This window comes from Alligator mississippiensis, chromosome 13 (genome assembly GCF_030867095.1).
Source record: "Alligator mississippiensis isolate rAllMis1 chromosome 13, rAllMis1, whole genome shotgun sequence".
Lineage (NCBI taxonomy): Eukaryota > Metazoa > Chordata > Crocodylia > Alligatoridae > Alligator > Alligator mississippiensis.
The window spans coordinates 26,949,753-26,969,455 of record NC_081836.1 but is presented as its reverse complement, the minus strand read 5'-3'; the positions used below and the strand labels follow the sequence as shown (position 1 = coordinate 26,969,455).

At 50.9% G+C, this 19,703-nt stretch overlaps 1 protein-coding gene across 1 annotated transcript; it reads right to left on the bottom strand.

The window, feature by feature from the left end:
* Nucleotides 1-686: 686 nt before the first annotated feature.
* PRR35 (proline rich 35) lies at nt 687-11,070 on the bottom strand. The gene is made up of 2 exons (XM_019492986.2): nt 9,297-11,070; nt 687-5,024 (listed from the first exon to the last, which is right to left on the bottom strand). The coding sequence occupies exons 1-2, from the start codon at nt 10,868-10,870 to the stop codon at nt 4,094-4,096; spliced, it is 2,505 nt and encodes an 834-aa protein (XP_019348531.1). The 5' UTR covers nt 10,871-11,070; the 3' UTR covers nt 687-4,093.
* Nucleotides 11,071-19,703: the final 8,633 nt, after the last annotated feature.

The window sequence follows — 19,703 nt, the reverse complement described above, 5'->3', positions numbered from 1 at the left end:
TTCATGCAGCCTTAGCACGGCCCAGTGGGGCCTCAAGCCCTTCCAGTGTGAGGTGAGGGCTAGACTTCTGAGAGAGCAGGGAGTTCAGGTGCATGCTAACCCCCTCCAGTTAGTGCTTTGGAACCAGGTCTCAGAGGCCTGGCCAGTAGTTGCAAAGCCCTATGAAGGTTAAAGCTCTTGTAACATGAGCAAAATGTCCTCCTATTGAGTAAGCTGCTCAATACTGCTGATAGCAATTGAAGCTATTCCTTTAACCTCAGAAGCAGTGGTCTGCACATCAAGAGTTCAAATCCTACCCTTCCTTGGAGAAATGTTAAATATATGCTAAGACTGAGATTCTGTTCCATCTAGGAATATTTTGGCACCTAAATGCAACTCTCTTTCACCCTGCCCAAGTCTCTGAAAAACAGTTCATGCAAAAGGTGGGTGGGTCTTTCTCTTCCTTGCTGCTTTTTGTAACTTAGTCTTAAGGGTCGGATGATGATGTGTTAGAAAAGTAAATGCATCAGTGGATTTTTTTTGGGACTTGAGCAGGATGTAAAAGAATTGCACTTGGGTGTCTAATAGGAATAGACTCTGGCCCTAAGTGTCACTGATGTAATAAAATAGTGGCCACAGGCAGTGGTGAGCTTGCACATGTCCCTCTGCAGATGGTTCCTGAGAGGCTTAACAAAGCAATTGAGACATTCATTTTCAAGGGCATTTTTTAATATTTTTACATTCTTAATATTGTGAACAATAAATAATACGTGACTAGTCTCTATCTGCCACGCAGTCCATATACCAGTCTCTCCCCACAGTAGCACCTGTCTTCCATTAAAATAAATAGTGTATTGAGGACAGATTTTGCTCTGCAATGATTGGCTGTTGATAGCTGATACACAGGGCAACAACGCTTCAAGGAGACCTTGGGCATTTCTGTGGTGTGAGTAACTGGTGGCTGCATTTCATTGGAAGGCTGGGAGTGAGGAGATGGGTGGTGAAGGATTCCCCATATTCAAGCAATATATCCACTTGGGTATGTTTGGGGCTTTAAAAGGCAGCATAGCCTAGTGGTCTGAGTGTGAAACTGGAAACCAGAAGTTCCTGAGTGTTGATCCCAGCTCTGGGCCTGGTTTAGTGTTTGGGTGGGGTGCTTGAACTCTGGGTGTGTGATTCTGTTCCCATTGAAGTCAGTGGAAGAAAATCATGTGTTTAGTTGCCCCTTCTGGGGATCTATAGAAGTCAAGAGCCATCTCTTTCTTCTGGTGCCTCCCATATGCCAAAGGTCTGCTACACTCCAGCTGGGACAATATAATTCTGAGTGTCTTGATATTAGTGCAAAGGGAAAAGGGGGCTATAGTTAGCTTGGGGAGGGAAAGGCATTTTGGGAACGTGGAATCTTTCCCTTTTGAAAACTGTTATTTGTCATGTCTCCCCTTGCATTAGCTGGGCAGAAGAACAAGTGGTGAGTATGTCAATGACTTTACAACATGCAAACATTTTGCTGGTGCACAGAAACAAAACAATGAGTGATGGAGGCAAGACCCACCTCTCTTGCTTCCTGCTTTAAAGACCAAGGTTTCTGTGCCACTAGTATAAGGACTGAGGCTTATGTTGTGTCTTCATAGCAAGGAAGTGCGTTGCCTGCTACTAGACTGACATAGTCTCAGGGATCCTGGGGTACAGTTGGAAATGCAAGCCCTTACCACTGAGAGATGTATTATTTGCTGCCTTATTCCCCAGCATGCTCCTCAGGGCTGCAGCACTATGCTGCTGAAGAAACTGTCCTTTGCAGTTGGGGTGTTCTCCATTTACTGACATCTCTGTATTTAGGTCACCTTTCCAAGAAGCAAAGTCTGCTAACTGTGTAGATAATTAAAGTGTCTTGGAGCACTTTAAAAAATAAGCAGGTCATGGCATCAGCCTGCATTCCCTGACCAAAGTCCTTCCCCACATCCGCTTGTCAGGTGGGACTGTATAGAAACAAACCTTTTAGATCAAGTGGGTGCTCTCTCCCCATGCACTCAGTCGCCAGATCCTTAGTGCTATGTGATATCCCCAGCTGAAAAAATTGTGCCTCCTCAGAGGTCCACAGAATACATGGGAGTTTCAGGTCTCATCTGAAGACCTTCCTTTTTCACTCTGTTGAAGCAAAACTCTCCATGTTCAATTCTCCTTCCACAGAGAACAGCAAGGCTCACACTATTCTGTGGCTGCTGCTCCTCCTTTTGGGGTTGCTGTATTTTTACCAGCTTCCCCCATCTTTTGTTCTTCCAAGTAAAAGAACCACCCATCCATTGAATTCAGTAATGGGTCTCTGGACTAGATTATGGATGCCCCTGTCTTTCATGGAGGGGACTAGACTGGGTAGCTGTAAAGATGGGAGAGGCAGAGAAAGGGACATCAGCTGTTCAGTTCCTTGATGAATACAGCCTGTGTGTTTGGAAGAACATAAATCAGGATTCAATAGTTTCAATGAAGCCCCTGCAGAAGGCCAGGGGAGTCCTAGAAATTCCATTTTTTTTGTCCAAAGGAGGGGAGGGGAGAGGGTGAACAGCTATTCTCCTGAACCATAGTCATGTCTCTGCAGATCAGCAATCTGTGATTCCTGTGCTGAATCCATCCTTTCTTTGTTGCCACTGAAAAATAGGTAGCAACAGGAGTGAGTTGGGTGGCATGAGACCCCCTGGGATAGATATCAAAGGACTGATATCTTACCATTCAAAGAGGAGGAGGAGGCCTCCAGGAGATGCACAGGGAGGAAGGGGAGAAGATGGAGTTTCAGAGTGCTTCAGTCTAATGCATAATCAATAGTGAAGATCACAGAATGGCTTGCTGGCCTGTGGGGTAGCCAGTTCCAACCCTGTTGACCCAGAACTTCTCATGGAGGCCTCTTCTGTCTAAGGGATTGACAGGAAGTCAGAAGGCATCCTGGAGTGCCAGCTTGGGACCAGCAGGCCATGTGGACTGTCTAGCAGGGTTGGAGAGCTGAAGTCTTTCAAATCATTATTTGAAAAAGAGCTGCCTCCCTGATAACAGGTTCTGAGGTAGCTCTCATTGCCCCCTCATCATCCTCACTGATTATGTCACTGATTTCTGCCTTCCTATACTATCAGGTTTCATGGACTGCATAGAGAGGATTTATTTTAGGACAAACTAAAAGGAGTTCATAGGACTGACTGTGGGGACAAGGATTGAATCTGGGGCCTTCACTCCGAACACTGAAGTACAGGGAAGGGAACATGATATAAATGCAAAGCAAAGGAAATGGCCAGATGCTCTGTGGGCAGCCAGGCTCCTCAGAAATACCATTATTCCATTGCTCTACAGGAGCATGACATGTCCCTCCAGCTGCAGGGCCCTTTTGAAACTATGGTCAAAGGGGAGAAGATGCCCCATTGTCAAGTCTCTCCTGCAGGATCCAGCTTGTACTTATGGCCAGAGACATACTCTTGCTTCTGTTCTTGTGTTTATTATCAGGAGCAGCTGGAGCTATTTGGTGTCCAGCTAGGTTAATGTGGGTGCCTGTTCCTGATGGCCACCCCAAACCAACTGTCAGTTCCCCAGATCTGCTTTATAAGACATGATAGTCACAATTAATTGAGGATCAGCTGCATGTCCTGTAGGCTCAGCAGGCCCCCAGCCTGTCTCGGCTTATCTGTCTCAGGCTTTGCAGATTCACTTCCCCAGGTCATAGATGCTGGTCTCCTCAGGCCTCTACAGTCAGCCATAAAGACTCCCCTCCCATTGTCAGCAAACCCCTGGTAGGAAGCAGGGAGATAGCTCAGTCTCAGTTACACCTGCTCTTTGAAAAGACTCCCTGGCCTGCTGGTTTGCATTCCCTTTGAAGCGGCTCCTGGGCTCAGGGAGTTGTAACTGTGTACATGCAGAGCCCACAAGCACTGTCCTTAGCAGTGGGAAGAGGGACGGTGAGGGGAAGTGTTGTTTACACCTCATGGATTCTGTCACAGGGAGTTAACAAGAGCACAGTGCTACGTGGCCTCACAGTCAGGTAGTGGCTAAGCCTTTGTCAGGGAAATGGGACTGGCGGGGTTGAGAGCAAGAAGGTAATTAGAGAAATCCAAGTTCTGAGAGCAGGTGCCAGGTTGGATCACGGGTCCGGGTTTAAAGGGCTGTGGATACACACTGCATCTGTGTCGTTGGGAAGACCACAGGACAGGGAGCGCTGCATGGCCCGGCAGCTCAGTGGGCCATCCTCAGTCACAGGGAGCTGAGGGCCTTGGGTGGTGCTGGAGCGCCCATCTGAGCAGAGCAGCACGCTGGAGTCTGCCTCACACTTGGTGGTGCGGCTATAGTAGGGTTCCATCACATGTCGGAGCTCCAGGGGCACGTTGAGGGGCAGCACCTCAGCTTTGATAACGGCACCCAGATGAGCCTCGGTAGACGATGCCCGGAGGTTCTCTGACCGGCTCATCTTGATCAGCAGATCAATGGTTTTGTTCTCAGCCTCAAGAAGGCAACTTGGCATTCCGTCCCCATCTCCAGGTTCTCCAGCTGCTACACACTTGTTGATAGCACCTTGGTCTTTGCTCTGGAGCTTTTCACCTCCTATACTAAGGTTATAGGCATCTTTCTTGGCCTGGTGGCCCTTCTCAAGCCCTTCTGAGGATCTTTTCACTGAGAGGTCCAAGGGGCCTTCATGGGGCTTGGTGGCTTTCTCTAGTGCCTGGTGGATGTGGTAGAGTTCCCTTCGGATTTTGACTAGCTGCTCTCTCAGGTGCTTTTGTCCAGGGGTGTCCTCTTTTGCCAGGTCAGAGAGTTTCTTCTCCACCTCCTGGTACTCCTCAAGGGTTTTTGACAGATCCCCAATGAGCAGGGTGGTGGCCTCGGGGTCTGTTGTGCTGGCTGAAGTCTCTTGCACTTTGCTCTGCTTACACGGGGTGTGATCCGAGGGGGTGATTGCTGGGGACACAACTTCTGGGCCACTAGTTTTCACCTGCTCTTCAGTTGGACAAGTGTGGAACTCCATGTGCCAGCGGTCCAGGGACTTTGGGAGCTGGGCAGGGGTCATTCTCAAAGTGCTGGAAAGAGGAAAAAATGAGACAAAATGGAAATACCAGTAATAATTAGCTGGGGGAGGGCATGTAAGCGCTCAGAAATCTGCTATTGGATAACTCAGCCTGGGCCATGTCACTAATTCTGGATGCCATGATTGAGGCCCCTGGGGACCGCCCCCCCCCCAGTGAATGGGAAAGCAGGTGCTGTGCTTCGTACTGAACTAGTGCTGTCTGCATGTCTTGAGCATTACAGTCACTCAGCATGCCTCAACACCAGAGGTCCTGGTTTTCCCTAATAAAAATCACAAGTTCTCTGATAAAAATCCCCAAATCCATTATTAAAATGAAAGCCCCCAGTCCCAGTGCTGCTGGTGCCCCTCACTCCCTGCATAGCCCATGGCCCTGCTTGTGCCCCTTGCCTCCCACCCACAGCTCCTGCTCCCCCCCAGCCCTGCCAGAGAGGGACCCCAGGTGGCAGGGCTATGGGGCCAGGAACCTGGGTCCACAGCCCCCTGCCCCTGGCAGGAGGTGGTGGCTATTATAGCAGAGCGGAGCCCAGCTACTGCCTGCTGCAGGCTCGGGCAGGGGTTGGCTCTCCACTGCTGCACACACTCCCAGGTGGGGAGGGGCAGAGAGTACTGCACGGTTATGCCTTTTACTGTTGCTGTGTGCACAGCGCAAGCCTATGGCTGCAGAGTCGCCAGGCCAGCATGGAGTTCAGCAGTAAGCAGCTTTCTTGTACAGCCCCGCTCTACCTTGCAGCGCCAGGTTGTACCTGCTAGGTTGTGGAGGCCCTGGGGAAGGGCAGAAGGGCAAGAGCCCAAGCAGGCAGCCCACCCCACCCCACCCCACACAGATCTTTGGGGCACAGGTTCCCCCCCAGGTCCCTTCCCCGGGAGTGTGTGCAGTGGGGGAAGCTGGCCTCAGCTCCCTACCCCCTGGACAAGCTGCCCACGGCCCTTCCCTCTCCCTGCTAGAGCCCTGCAGCCACGCATTATGGCTATTGGCCCCAAGCCACACATACCACCTGGCTGGGCAGCATCCCCAGCCCTGGCCAACTCTGGGACCATGTGTATGTACATGCATAGGCGGCAGAAGTGGTGGGGCTAATGGGGCCCAGACCCCCCCAAATGCCAGGGCAGCCCGGCCACAGGTTGCTGCAGCAGGGGGGAGGGGCATGCCGGGATCACAGCTGGCCCAGCATAGCACAGCAGTAAGTTTCTTTTGATTGCTTGGGTGAGACAGACCAAAACCCCCACAGTGCAGGAGGGAGCGGAGTAGGGGCAGGGACAAATCCTTCACCCCTGCCTCTGCCTCACTCCCTGCTGCACTGTGGGAATTGTACCATTACCTGGCCCAGCCGGGGCCCCATTCGCAGGGAATGGGGCCCCAGCTGGGCTGGGTCGTGGGGCAATGGGACCCTGGAGGCTTATCCAGGGGTGTGGGTCAGCAGCTCCTGCTGCTATGCACACTGCGGGGGAGCCAGGGAAGGGGGGCACAGTCCCCTCCCCCTAGCTCCCCCATGCCATGCCCCTGGATGAGCTGCTGGGTGGGGCCCCATTCATGGTTACCGGGGCCCCAGCCGGGTCATGGGACAATTGTGGTTCCTCCAGAGCCGTGGCACAGGGTAGCCAAAGAGGTGGGGGGTGACCCCCAATCTTTGCACGGGGCAAGGGCAGGCTGCAGCTGCACTCTGCCTGCTCCCCACCTCTGTGTGGAGACGCAGAGCAGGCAGAGCACAACTGTAGCCCGCCCTTGCCCTGTGCAAAGATTGGTTCCCTGGCACCACGGCTCTGGATGAGCCACCAATCTTCCTGGGCTGGGGTGGGTGCAAGTATTCCAGGGGCTCTGGCCTGGTAGTGCAGCTGAGGCTGGCTCCGCTCGAGCTCCAGCCCCCACTGGGCAGTGTGGGACTGGGGCTGGGCTGGGGCCAGTATGGAGAGGCAGCCAGGTGGGTGCGGGGCTGGGAGGTGGTAGATGCCGGCACTGGGCAATGACCCCTGGCACGGGGGAAGGGGTGGCCACATGCGTGCAGCATGCTCTGGCCCTGATCCCAACCTAAGCCCCACTCCCTCCCCCACTTCCCCCGCCCCTTCCCCCACAGACTTGGGGGGGGGGTCTGCATGAGCACACATGCTCCGCCCATTTTTTTCTCTCCCTCCCTTACATGCACATGGCGCCCCCTGCCTGACTGCTCTCCTCCTGCTCCCCCCACCCCCTGCAGGCTGGAACTCTGCCTGCCTGCAGGGAGCTCGTTGCAAAACTGCAAAATCCAGAGGTTCCTTTGCTAAAATGAGAAATCCACAATTTCCTCTGGTAAAGGGGAAATATGCGTTTTTACTCCGTTTTGCCATGGGAAATGGAAAACCTGGATCCCTGCTCAACACCATCAGTTAGTGCCCAGGAGTGCTGCTGTAGAGTTCATCTCGCCTGCTTTCTCCTGTTTCACATGCACCAGCTCCCAAAGTGAGACAACATAGTCACTTAAAAAGCTGCCCTGAGCACATGCCCAGCACCACTCTCAGGCTCACTCTCTTAGGCATGCTTACGGTGTGTGATCAGGGCTACTCTAAGGTAGACAATTGCTTCATTTCTGGCATTTGGCATGTGTAGAATTGGAACAATCGGTAGGGGTGTGTTTCCTGGCAGTACTCCCAGGGGTGGTACACAGGTGCTGTAGATATGTCCTGAGACACCAACCCTCTGGGTCTCCAGCAAGTGGAGTCATCTCAAGTGAAGCACTGAGTCAGATGCTTCAGGTCTGAAGAGAGGCAGGAGCTCAGTCAGACCCCTGTGACTCACCTTTTCCATTGGATTGTTTTAGATGGCTCCCTGCTCAGCACCATGGCACGCTAGATTGCCCTTTGGAGGTGCCTTTTTTCTCCCCCATGTATAGAGATCCTAGGCCCTTAAACCCGACTTCTGTGACTAAGAGTTTGGTGTTCAGTGTGCTGAAGCCTACATGGAAGCAACTATAAGAATGATCTGGATCTGGCCCTAACCGAGTTGCTCAAGGCCTAACTCGGGGGCGGGCAATTATTTCAGGCAGAGGGCCGCTTACTAAGTTTTGGCAAGCTATCGAGGGCCACATGACAAGCAGCCAGGGGCAGATAAATATTAATTTTCTAAATTTTTTAGGGCCCCCATGGGCTGGATAGAATGGCCTGGTGGGCCGCATTTGCCCACTTCTGGCCTAACTCTTTGGTAAAATCACCCTTTGAATGTATGACAGGGTTAGAATGTGTTCATCAGTTAACTGTTGGCCTGTTTTTAATAGACCAATTCCTAATCTCATTGCCAACTACTTGGCCTTGACAATGTAGCAAAGACCCTTGTGAGACTATTTTAATGAGGAAAAGCAATTCCTCTAGGCAGGTATTTGGCACTTCCCCAGAGAGGGCATTCCATATTGCTAAAGATTATGATTTTATCAGTGAGTTTCACAATATTTTATGGGGGTTTTTTCTTAAAGCCTCAGCTTGTGGAGTCTTGGGATTGGGTGAGGAATTCAGCTTTCATTAAAAAGAAATAAATTCTAGCCCTGGACTCAGAAATCAGAAAGCAAATTATGTTTAAAAAAAATCCTATGATTTTAATCCAATATCATTTTGGGAGCCTACCTCAATTTTGGAATGCTTCAGGTTAGCATTACCATACAGTAAAAACATTGAGTAGTCTTTAGCTCTTTTCTCCAGATGGGAAACCAAGGCCCAGAAAGGTGAAGTGACTGGCCCAAAGCTAAAAGTTAAGGGCTTGGTTTTCCAAAGTACACCCATCATGTGAGCTCCTAGTGCCCAGTAAGCTCTAGTTCCAGGTCACTGGCAGAGCTGTGAGTTCTTAATGCTTACGTGTATACTCAAGCAACTATACTGATTCTCTTCCTCACAACAGTCCTAGTCCTTGCTTATAGTAAATACTGGCTAGAGGTCAAATTCCAGTCTCAAGTTTTGACTCAGAATGCACTCAGGCAAAGTCCCATTAAAGTTAGTAAGAGCTGTTAGCTTTGGCAGCTCTTTATCTGTTAGCTTTGTTTTTAACTTTTGTTAGCGTTGGCTGTTAGCTTTCATCTCAGGCTGCTAATTTCTTAATGGCAGCTGTAAACCCTGGGCTTTCACTAGGATTAACGGACTTTTAAGAATAGGAACAAAGCTTCAGTGCCACAAGGAAACACTGAGAAGCAGGTGGGTAATAAGGACCAGGACAGCACTATGAACCCAGCAAATACTCTATTAACAATCAAAGAGAGTATCTATGGAAATAGCACCTGTCTGCAGAGATACCATATACATTTCCTACCTGGAATGATAGCCTAGTTTTCCAGGAATCAGTGTGTCAGGTGGCATAAAATCAAGCCCACTCCCAATGAACTTCCTCTTCAGAGAGCTGACTGGAGCACCAGCATTCTCCAGGCAAGTGACCACTGGTAACTCTGCCTTCCTGATGCTGTTGGGGAGAAAGACACCATCCTTTATGCCCACAAGATTCTGGTAGACATCAGGTGCTGGCTTTTTGCGCAAGCTGTTGATGCCCAAAGCTGGATTGCTTTCTTTTTCTTGGGGCAACCATTTCTCCTCCTCTTCCTCGCGGACACCTTTCGCCCAAGGAAAATTGGTCTTCAGCACTGGCACCTTCAGCAGTCCTGCTTTCTGGGGTTCACTGGCAGTTTGGGGTTGGGGAGGAGCTGGCATGGCTGACCCTGCTGGCTGCTGGGCTTCTGGTTTGCCTGCAGCTGTCTTGCTTTCAGTGGAGCTGAAGGTATGTTCAAAGAGCAAGGGGTAGTAGAAACGGGGCAGGAAGGCTGATCTCTCAGGGTGCTGGAGGGGCTGGAAGTGAGTGGAATGTGGGTGCATCAGCTGAGCAGTGGAGGCTAGGAAGGGCAGCTGTGTGAGGTGGGGGTGGGCTGTGGCACTGTTGGTCATGGTGGGACCTAGATAGGAAAAGAGGCTGGGGTTCAGCGGGTAGTTAATGCCCAGCAGTGAGAGGTTCAGGCCATGAGGTTCATGGTAATCACCATAGGCTGGAGGGGGATAGCAGGGAATGATGTTGCCTTCCGTACGTGGTGGGGAGACATCGTTGGTACCTCTTCTTTGCCCATTAGCAACCAGCTTCCACTGCTCCATGAGAATCCCGCTGCTCCCCAGGCATTTCTTTGGCACCTTGCAATGCTTTGGCTTGGCTTCTAAGTCTGGAGAAGGAGTTTCCTTGCCCTTCATCATGTGGTTCTTCAGTGAGAAGACATCTGTGATGATGAAATCAGGCTCAACCTCTTTGCAAGGCTTGTCCCTTTTGTTCTTGAATCCAAAGACCAGGGTGTTCACCTCTGGTTCAGAAGGATCACCTGCCTCCTCCTTTGCTTTCTCCTTCTTCTCAGCTGAATCCAGCTCCCTCAGCAGCCCAGTCATGTCTTCCTCCTCCTCTTGAAAATGGCTGGCTTCTTCATTGATCCCTTCTGAGGGCAGGACTTCAGCTTCTGGTGCTGGCTTGTCTCCCTCATCATCTCCATCTGCAGCTTGCTTTGGATTAGCCATCACTCCAGCTGCAGCTGAAGAGTCACAGGCTTCTTGCTCATCCCTCCTCCCACGGAGCCGAGATGTCTCTGTGGCCTGCAGGAGGCGAAGCTCAGGGTGCAGCAAGTTTCCTTTTTTGTAGGGCCAGTCAGACTCGATAAGCAGTGAGAGTGAGTTCTTACAGAGGCTGTACTTCATGTGGTTATAGAGATGGGACTTCTCCATGCAGGTGAAAGGGCACTGGAAGCACTTGTAGTTGTAGGGCTTCCCCCATGGCCTTGGGATGTAATGTGGTTTTTTAGGCTTACGCTCCTTGTGCTTGTAGACTGAAGTCAACTTGCAGCTTACTTCATCCTTTGACATGACTGCTGGGATGGCTGTTCCTCCAACAGGTTTTTTTTAGGACACAGCAGAATTGGTTGCAGATGCTAATGGTCTCACACCTCGCCTGGAATTGTTGTACCCCCTGAAACAGGACAACACAGCAAAAGTCAGATCCTGACTACACCTTCAGCCTTCTTCAGAAGAGATGGTTCTGCTCTAGAGAGCTTAGGGTTCTCTAAGCCGTGTGTGCCAGGTTATTCCCATTTGCTGCCAACAAGCTGCGCTGCAGCAGAAAATACTTTGTGCTAAACTCCAGTGTGGGTGTAGGTAGGAGACTATATCACCAAGGTCACCATGCAAAAATGCAAACATATCCCTGATGCATCTCCATTAGTAAAGGCTGCATTGGAGAGGGGTATCAGTTTGACTTGAATGAAATACAAAATAAATGCCAACTCTTGAGCTAAGCATAGATCATTGACACTTTGCAGGAATACAAGACACAGTTGGGCATGCCTGAAAGCACTTCTACACACTCACACGCAAGTCAATAGTTAGAAGGGCAACTATCCAATTGGCAGACACAGACAGTTTTGTAGATATAAATGTACAGATCATTTTAGGAAATATCAGCCTTTTAGATTAACTTGCTGATTTGAATTTCAATCTTACTGAAACCCACTGGGAATATATAGAGGAGAACATAACTCCCCATAGTCCTTGATTATGAAGTTATCTTTGTGCAGGCCAAAACTTTAAAACTTTGAAGTGACTCTGCCTTTGTACCTTACAGACCTGGGTTTCCCCACTAAGACTGGCAGTGATGAGGCCAAGCAGAGCCAGCTATAGGCTCCTGACATTAATGCTGTAAGGTGTTAAGTAGGTGGAGATCCATTGGGTGAGAGCAGGAGTAAAGACGCCAACTTATTTCACAGGGGCTATTGGACTATGATGAACAATAGCAGCTTACACTCCCTCCTGACCTAGCTTAGAGGCAAATTTACAAACCTGGCCTAAATTTAAAAGAAAGACTAGCTGACTGAAAGGGGCTTGCTGAGCACCTACCCTTTGAAGAACAAGCCTTTGGTGGGGTTTCAAAAAAATGAATTCCTAAATCTTTGGTCACTGATTAATATGTAGGCACTGGAGGCAGAAGATTCTGCATGTCTTATTCCAGTCCCTAAGCCACCAAGCACCAGCCTCTACCTTGTCCCTTTTGGAGGTCCCAGGCACTATTTTTTGTTTATATTGATAGATAGGAAAACCCTTGAAGTGGCTGTGGGGAAAACCCCTTTTTCTGCAGCATCAAGACATGGGAAACAAGGACTAATTTAAAAATGGATCTAGTTAATTCCTGAGGACCTGATCCTGTCCTTGGCTTCAAACAAGAGGCTCCCACTGAAGTGAACAGGAGCTGCCCATGTATATCGGAGGGCAGATTTGACCACAAGGTTGTGTGGAGAGAGGCAGAACCCTCCCAGCAGGAGCAGATGCATTTCTAGCGGCAACCACAGCCCTTGGGATCCGACAGGCTCTCAGAGTCTGTTTGGCATTAACTTAGAGAAGCCTTCACGCAGGCTGCCACGGTGTCAGCTCTGCAAATGGGAGTGAACAGCCCCGGGAGGGAGGCCAGGGATCTTGGAAGCAGCATCTCCAGGTTGCTGTTCTCTCTGCCACAGACATGGGCAGCCAGAGCCATTAGGAGAAGCAATCTGCTTGGCTCCTGTTGGCTGCAGCTTCAGGTGCCCTCCAGGGGGAATGGGAAAAGATTTTGCGGGAGGAGAAAGTAAAAACCCTTCAAACAAAGTAGCACTTGTATTTTCTGCCTTACCAACACTCTCCACTCTTAATAGGACAAACTCCTGCACAGGACAAACTGTCATACCTGGGTCTGCTTCTAATAAAGATTTGCTGAGCAGTACCAGAAACCTGAGGGGCCTTAAAGGGACTTGTTTTTCAGTGAGTTCTCAGCACCCTCCCTCTGAAAATCAGACCCTTTTATGTGTTATCCTGGGGGAGCTGTACCTCATAGTAACACCACTTCCAGTGCGTTTTCCAGATTCCTTGTCCATATTTTTCAGTGTTGAAGATAAATCAAGCGAAACCTTTCAGAATCCTAATAACTGCTACTTAGCAATAATGGTTTTCACTACTGTAACACCTGTGTGACCTTTCAGCACATGTGGGTGATCTAATTCCCATTTTACTGCTGAGGAAACAGAGGGATAGAGTGGTCCCAAAGCACTTCACAGAAGAAGGGAGGTACCCTTGTTCCTGTGATGTAGATGGGGGAAGTTGAGGCACAGAGAGAGGATCCAGTTCGTGCAGTGGGAGAGGAATGGAGAACAGAATGACAACCTGCTTAGTGTTTGATTGGGGCTCTGTGACATGGTAGCAGGGGACTGTACTCAGTGTCCCAGGAGGCCCCTTCCCAGCTATATTCCTAATCCACCAAGGTGGTTCATTCCTCTACTCTGTCTGTTTTACATTTCTAGCCTGTGTCTTCAGGACTGTGTCTCTGGAGACATAGCATGGAATCTGCCCCATCTTTTCTACTGACTCACTCTAACAATAGGCCATACTGTCTCCAGGTGTAGTGAGAGTCTTTAGGTGCAGACAGAAGTGACAGTTTTTGCCCAATCTGGCCCCTGAAAGCGCCCTAGAGACATGACCTAACACAAGTGCATGGCTGCAGAGCGCTTTAAAAGGGTCCAATCCCGTGACAATCTGAACCGTCATGTAATGAGGGTTCAGATGAAGGCGCTCCAAAGTGGAGTGCCTTCGTTATCTTGTATCTGTATGTACTGGGAGGAGGGTTGGACTGATGTAGGCCAACCCTGCTCCCAGCGCTGTTTTCAGAATGGGAGGGGGGGAAACCGTTAGCTGTTGGGTCAGGAGAGTGGGTGATTGAACTCCAATTTGGAGCTGATCCAGAGAGAGAGGCTGCATGTCTGCACATAGGTGGAAGGAGAAAAAATGATTTGGGGGGCTGAGTGCATGCTTGCACATGCACCCCCACTCCCCAGCAGGTAAGTCTGTGGGGGAAGGGCCAGGGGGAGGGATTGCAAATTGAGACCCCAGCAGTGAGGGAGGGCACAGGCAAGAGCAGGGGCTAGGGTGAGTGGGGCCCTGGCCAGGCTGGGTGGTGGGACAAGCAGAGGCCTGAGGGGCACATGCCCCCACCAATCTGCATGGGGTGGAGGCAGCTGCAGCTGTGCACTGGGCATTGAGCCCCGCTGCCCCAAGAGCCGTGTGATACCAGGTGCATTCTGCTGCTGGGTGGGCAGGAGGCGCAGCACAGCCCAGTGGCAGCAGGCACGTGGCATCGGCCACTCCCAGGGCAGCTGCAGGAGGAAGCAAAGCACAGCATGCAGCAGCAACGGCCTCCGTCCTGCACACAGATTGGGGGGGGGGGGGGGAGATATGCCCCCTGGGCCTCCACTTGTCCCACCACCCAGCCCAGCTGGGGGCACCACTTACCACAGCACCTGCTCTAGCCTGTGTTCTGTTCCCTCCCTCGCTGCTGGGGCCTCTATCTGCAACCCCCCCTGCCATGGCAGCGGCTGGACCTGATGATCTATTTAGGTCCCTTCTGACCCTAAGCACTATGATGATAGTGCAATGGCAGTGAGGGAGGGAATGGGGCTGGGGCAGGCCCTGCACAGCTGGGGCAGGGCGGGGGACGGAGCCATGGGTGGCTTGTTCGGGGGGTGCCCAGCGCAGGAAGAGGGTGGCAGCTCCTACCACTGCACACACCCCAGGAGGGCATGGGGGGCACGTGCCCTGGATCTGTGCATGGGGTGAGGACAGGCTGCCAGTGGTGGGATACATATGGTGTCAGACTTGTGCAGCTCTCGAAGCAGCAGCAGCAACGCACAGAGGCAGAACAGAGCCCAGCGCATAACAGCAGTCTACCCTTGCCCCGCACACAGATAGGGTGGGGGGGGTCACGTGCTTCCCCCCATTTGCCCCACAGTGGTGGGAGCCCCCCCTGCACCCTTGGATGCACCATGGGGCTCCAATTGTCCCACTGTGACCTGGCCCAACCAGGGCCCCATTCACCCCTCCCCCTGTCCCACTCCCTTCCTCATTGTGGGGGTATTGATCTGCCCCCTGACAAGCACCTTCCCCTTCACAAAGAAACCAAACTGAAACTTACCTGCCATACTGGGTAGTCACACACCGGGGCTGTGATCCTGGCAGCATACGTATCTTGAGTATGCATGCCTCTCCCTTTCCCCGCTCCCCGCTCCCCCCCCCCCCCCCCGCACTGCTGCAGCCTGTGGCTGGGCTGCCCTGTGGCCATACCTGCTGCCCTTCATTTGGGAGAGCTGAGCCCTAGTAGTCCCCACCCGCTTCTGCTGCCTGTGTCTCTTCAGCCTCTTCCCCTAGCTCTGCCCCACCCCCCCTCTCCTGGCCCCTGGTGCTGTCTCAGGATGGAAGGGGAGAAGACAGGGGAGAAAGATCTGTTCTGGGGTTTCCCCAGCCATGCTAGGGGGTGGCAGGTGGATTGGAGCCCCCATACCTTGGGGCTTCCAATCCACCTGAATGACCAATCCACCCCCCAGAATGACCTCCCTCTGCTCCATTCCCCCCTCCCATTCTGAAAACAGTGCTGGGAACAGAGTTGGCCTGCATCAGTCCTGCTCTGCTCCCAATGCATGCAGATACAAGATAATGAAGACACTCCACTTTGGAGCGCCTTCATCTGATTACATGAGGGTTCAGCTTGTCACAGGATTGGGCTCTTTAAAGTGCTTTGCAGCCACACACTTGTGTTGGGTCATGGCTCTAGGGTGATTTCGGGGGCCAGATTGGGCAAAAACTGTCACTTCTGTCTGCGCCTAAAGACACTACATCTGGAGACAGTATGACCTATTGTTAGAGTGAGTCAGTAGAAAAGATGGGGCAGATTTCATGCTCTCTCCCCAGAGACACAGTCCTGAAGATACAGGTTGGAAATGTAACCGGCTGTTGGGTTGGGAGAATCGGTCTAACTCATGATGCTTTATGTAAAGTGCCATGAGTTAAGCCAGGGTTCTGCACTTCTATCTGCACCTTTTATTTCATAAGTTATTCACTTTTTGCTGCCTGCTTGTGACCTAAAGTTAACTTACTCCCCTTGGGACATGACAGCCATTTTCACAGGGAACCAGACATGGCAGCTCTGAGGATCACGGCTTCAGATAGAAAACAAGCAGATGGCCTTTGAGCAAAGTAAGCCCCTGATGTCACTGCTGCCTTCAAGTTTATTTATCACTTAAACTGGAAACCAAGTGCAATATTTCATGTGGCCTGGTTGGTTTGTTTTTTGATTTTTCACTTCACCAAAACTTTTTCATTTGAGGTCAGCTTGGAATGATTTTTTAAATTATTTAATACTGCAAATAATCTGATGCCAGTGGCCTGCACTGCTCTGAGCAGGACTGGCTAGCTCAGCTGTTCTGGCCTACAGGGAGAAGGGATGAAGCTGTGCTCTCCTCCATTCCCTGTCCACATCCTGTCCCTCCCCTGCTCCAGCACACAGAACCTGGTTACTCCTACATATTCAGGTCCAGGGTCCAAGAAGTACCAGAGAAGGGTCTGGCCATAATGTAGCCCAGATCTGATTGTAGCAGGACCTGGCCCAGGGTGGCCCTGATGCCCATGCGACTCCTGGCCCCAGACTCCAGCTCCTCAGGGTTCCCTCCTTTTATACCTCACCTGCTATGTCTTGATATAACTTATATGACTCAGAAGGCTGCCCCTCCGGCTCCTCAGGAAGTTACTTATTGGGCTCAAAAAGCTGCCTCCAGGGTCCAAGAGTGAGCCCGGTCCACCTCAGTCTTGTCCCTTGGGCACTAAGTTGTGGCCCTCCTGGCCCTATTAGTGCCTCAGGGCACCAGTCATATTTTAGGCTGTATTTGTGGCCTCTGTCTTCCCCTGTAGCTATGCCTGTGCCTTGCAGGTGTTACTTTGAGTTCTTCCACTGGGCCTTCTGGCCTGTTGAGGTCCTGGCCCTGGCAAGGCTCTCACTTCTCTGGCTCTAGCTTACTTTTTGCCTCTCTTGGGCTTTCAACCTTTCCCCCTAGGCTTTAGCCCTCTTGGCTTAAGTCTGCAGTGGCTTCAGCCCCTCCTTCGCTTTAGCTTTCCTGCCATGGCCTTGGCCCTCCCGTCTTTCACCTACCTCCTCTGCACCAGCCCTAGGTCCTCTGGGTCCCTGACCCCAGCCCAGGCTGCTTTCTCTGGCCTTAGCAATCCCAACTTGGCTAAACTCCATCTTCACCAACTCTCAGCCCTCTGGGTTCCTGACTCCAGGTATTCCTGACCTCACCAGGCACCCTCCATACCTCCATCCTCCTCTACAGCCACAATCTGGCCCCCTGGTCTCAAATCTCATCTCAGCATAAATACCAGAAAACTGCTGCACAACTAAAATCCACTCTGGGCCACTGCTTTCCTGCAAGCCATCTCCCTCTTAAGTTCCTCTCCATCTACATGCAGAACCAGGCTGGCTGCTTGGTCTCAGGTAGGTACTGGGCTTATGTGCTGCAAACCCCCACCCCTTCCTGTCACATGGCTCCCAGCCACACACATGGTTTCCACTTGGGCCTGATGGCCAGCCTGCCCTCCTCTGGTGCAGCTTCACTCCACTGTTTGCAGCCTTTCCTCTGTGCTGCCTGCCCCTGTAGCTAGCTCCAAAATATTCACTCCCCTGGTGGTAGGTAACTCCTACCCTTGCTGTCTCTGGCTTTCTAGCCACTGGCCTTTGCCCACACAGCAAGCTTGGCCTGCCACCTCACCATGCTCTCCCCTTAAAGTAACAGGTGCCTTTGGCTACCTGTTACAATGACCTAATACATTATCGAGTTGGGGTGGCCAACTTGGGGCATGAGTGCCACAAGTGGCATGGGCAACCTCTGTGTGTGGTATGCAGAAGATTGGGGAGGGGACAGGCAGGACAGCAGCAGACAGGGCAGGAAGCAGATAGCAAAGCAGCAAATTGGGCAGGGAGAATGGAAGGAAGCAGCAGATCAGGCAGGGAGCTGAGAGCAGAAAGCAGAGCAACAGTTTAGGCAGGGAAAGGGGGTCAGAGTGGCACTAAGGAGGGTGCAGTTAATTTGCGGCACACCTGCCCAGAAGGGTGGCCACCCCTGGACTCAGTAATGTATTAGGTCATTGTAACAGGGAACCAAAGGCTCCTGTTACTTTAAGGGAAGAGCGCGGCAGTATTGGCCTCCATTGATCTAGTCTACATCCCTGGGACCACCACAGCTGTGTGCTCTTCTACAATTCATTGGGGCTTTGTTCAAGATTGTAGGTGTTTGTTCAAGAAACAATGTTAAGTCTTCCAAGTTATGAGGTTTCCTTCAAATTCCTCTCACAACAGTGTCTTATTTGAATAATTTCATGCACAACCCAATCACAGGTGCAACATAGGAACCTGAAGAGAGCATTGCTGAAGCTTGGATTTCCCCCCACATTTCACACCTCCATTTACAGTTTGCTTTACTTATAATGTGTCCCTGAGCTGGAAAGGGACAGTGGATCTAGCTTAACAAGGATATGTTGTCAGAGAAGAAATCCAGCTTAGAGATTTCCTCTTCCCATCATTCTCTGTGCTCACCAGCCTTAACGGAAATGGAATTCCTTATAACTCATTCCCTGCAGGTGAGCTGATGACCTCCTCCCACTGCATCCCAAGCAGGGCTCAGCACTGAAGCTCTGATCTGGGGAAGTCCTGAAGAACATATTTAACTTTAAGCACATATTTAAGAGGTCAAGCAGAAGAAGGTCCTATGCAGTGCTGAGCAGAGCCCTGTGCTTTTGGTAAAAATGAGAAGGTTGGAGTCTCAGGCATATAATGGGAAGGGATCTGGAGCACTAGACCCAAGTATTCCATCAGCTCCCCTTTGCCTTCCTCCTTTACCTGGCTGACCAGCTAAGGTCATCCTGGATCTCACAGGTGGTTGGAGAAACACCTGCACTGTGGAGATAAAATCTGGCTTTGCAAATCTGCAGCTCCCCCCAGAAGGCAGGCATGGCCAAGGGTAATGTATCTCACTCTCACTGGCATTCCACTAGGAAAGATGCTAGGATGCATGTGTGCTATTTCATCTCCCAGTATGAGGTGATGATCCTTGCTGTAAGCAGAGGTTGAATCATGGAAAGACTGGGGCTCCGGGACCCAAGCTAAGCTAGAGCAGCATGCCAATGAGTGATAAATGTGGAGGACTCTAAATTGTGCTGCTAATAACAAGTACCCGAGGTTGTTTTCTGTTTCTTTCTGAGTATGGGATGGGTAGGAGTGAACCCATGGCTCCACCACCAGCTCATCCCTTTCAGGTGGGATTTCAGCCTTTCAGACATTCAAATCCTGGACAAACTCCTAGCTCTTCCACATGGACTGGGGCCTGGAGGAGAGGAGAAGAGAGGCAGAGAGGATAAGGCATTGGGAGGTGTCTCAGGCTGGATGGAGCAAGAGGAATTGACCACACTGATGGTCAAAGGGGATGTTCACATTAGTGGACTCCTCACCTCACTCCAGCCATTGTCCCTGCCACCATGCCTGTCACACTAACCACTATTGTCTCATAGGTTCCTTATACTCTACTGCTAGATTTGTATACACCTGTTGTCTCTTATCTAAGATTAGGTCTTAAACTTTTTGGGACAGAGACTGTTTTTTCTGGACCATCATTTCATTCTCTGTATATACAGCGCTTAGCACAACGGGGTTTTGGTCTATGCCTGGAGTTCCACATTACAAATACATAATAAAAATGATAGGCATCAAAATGCAGTGGGCATGCAGGAATACAATTATTATTCAAGAAGAACAGCTTTTCAGTGCCTGAAAAGATGTAGAGTGAATTGTGTATGGCTGTTTTAA

What these genes read in the sequence shown, in the direction of transcription:
- PRR35 (XM_019492986.2), bottom strand. Translation starts at nt 10,870, where the DNA reads ATGTCAAAGGATGAAGTAAGCTGCAAGTTGACTTCAGTCTACAAGCAC. An exon ending in AAACTAGGCTATCATTCCAG is followed by an intron (nt 5,025 to 9,296) that starts GTAGGAAATGTA and finishes TCCTCTTTCCAG; the next exon opens with CACTTTGAGAATGACCCCTG.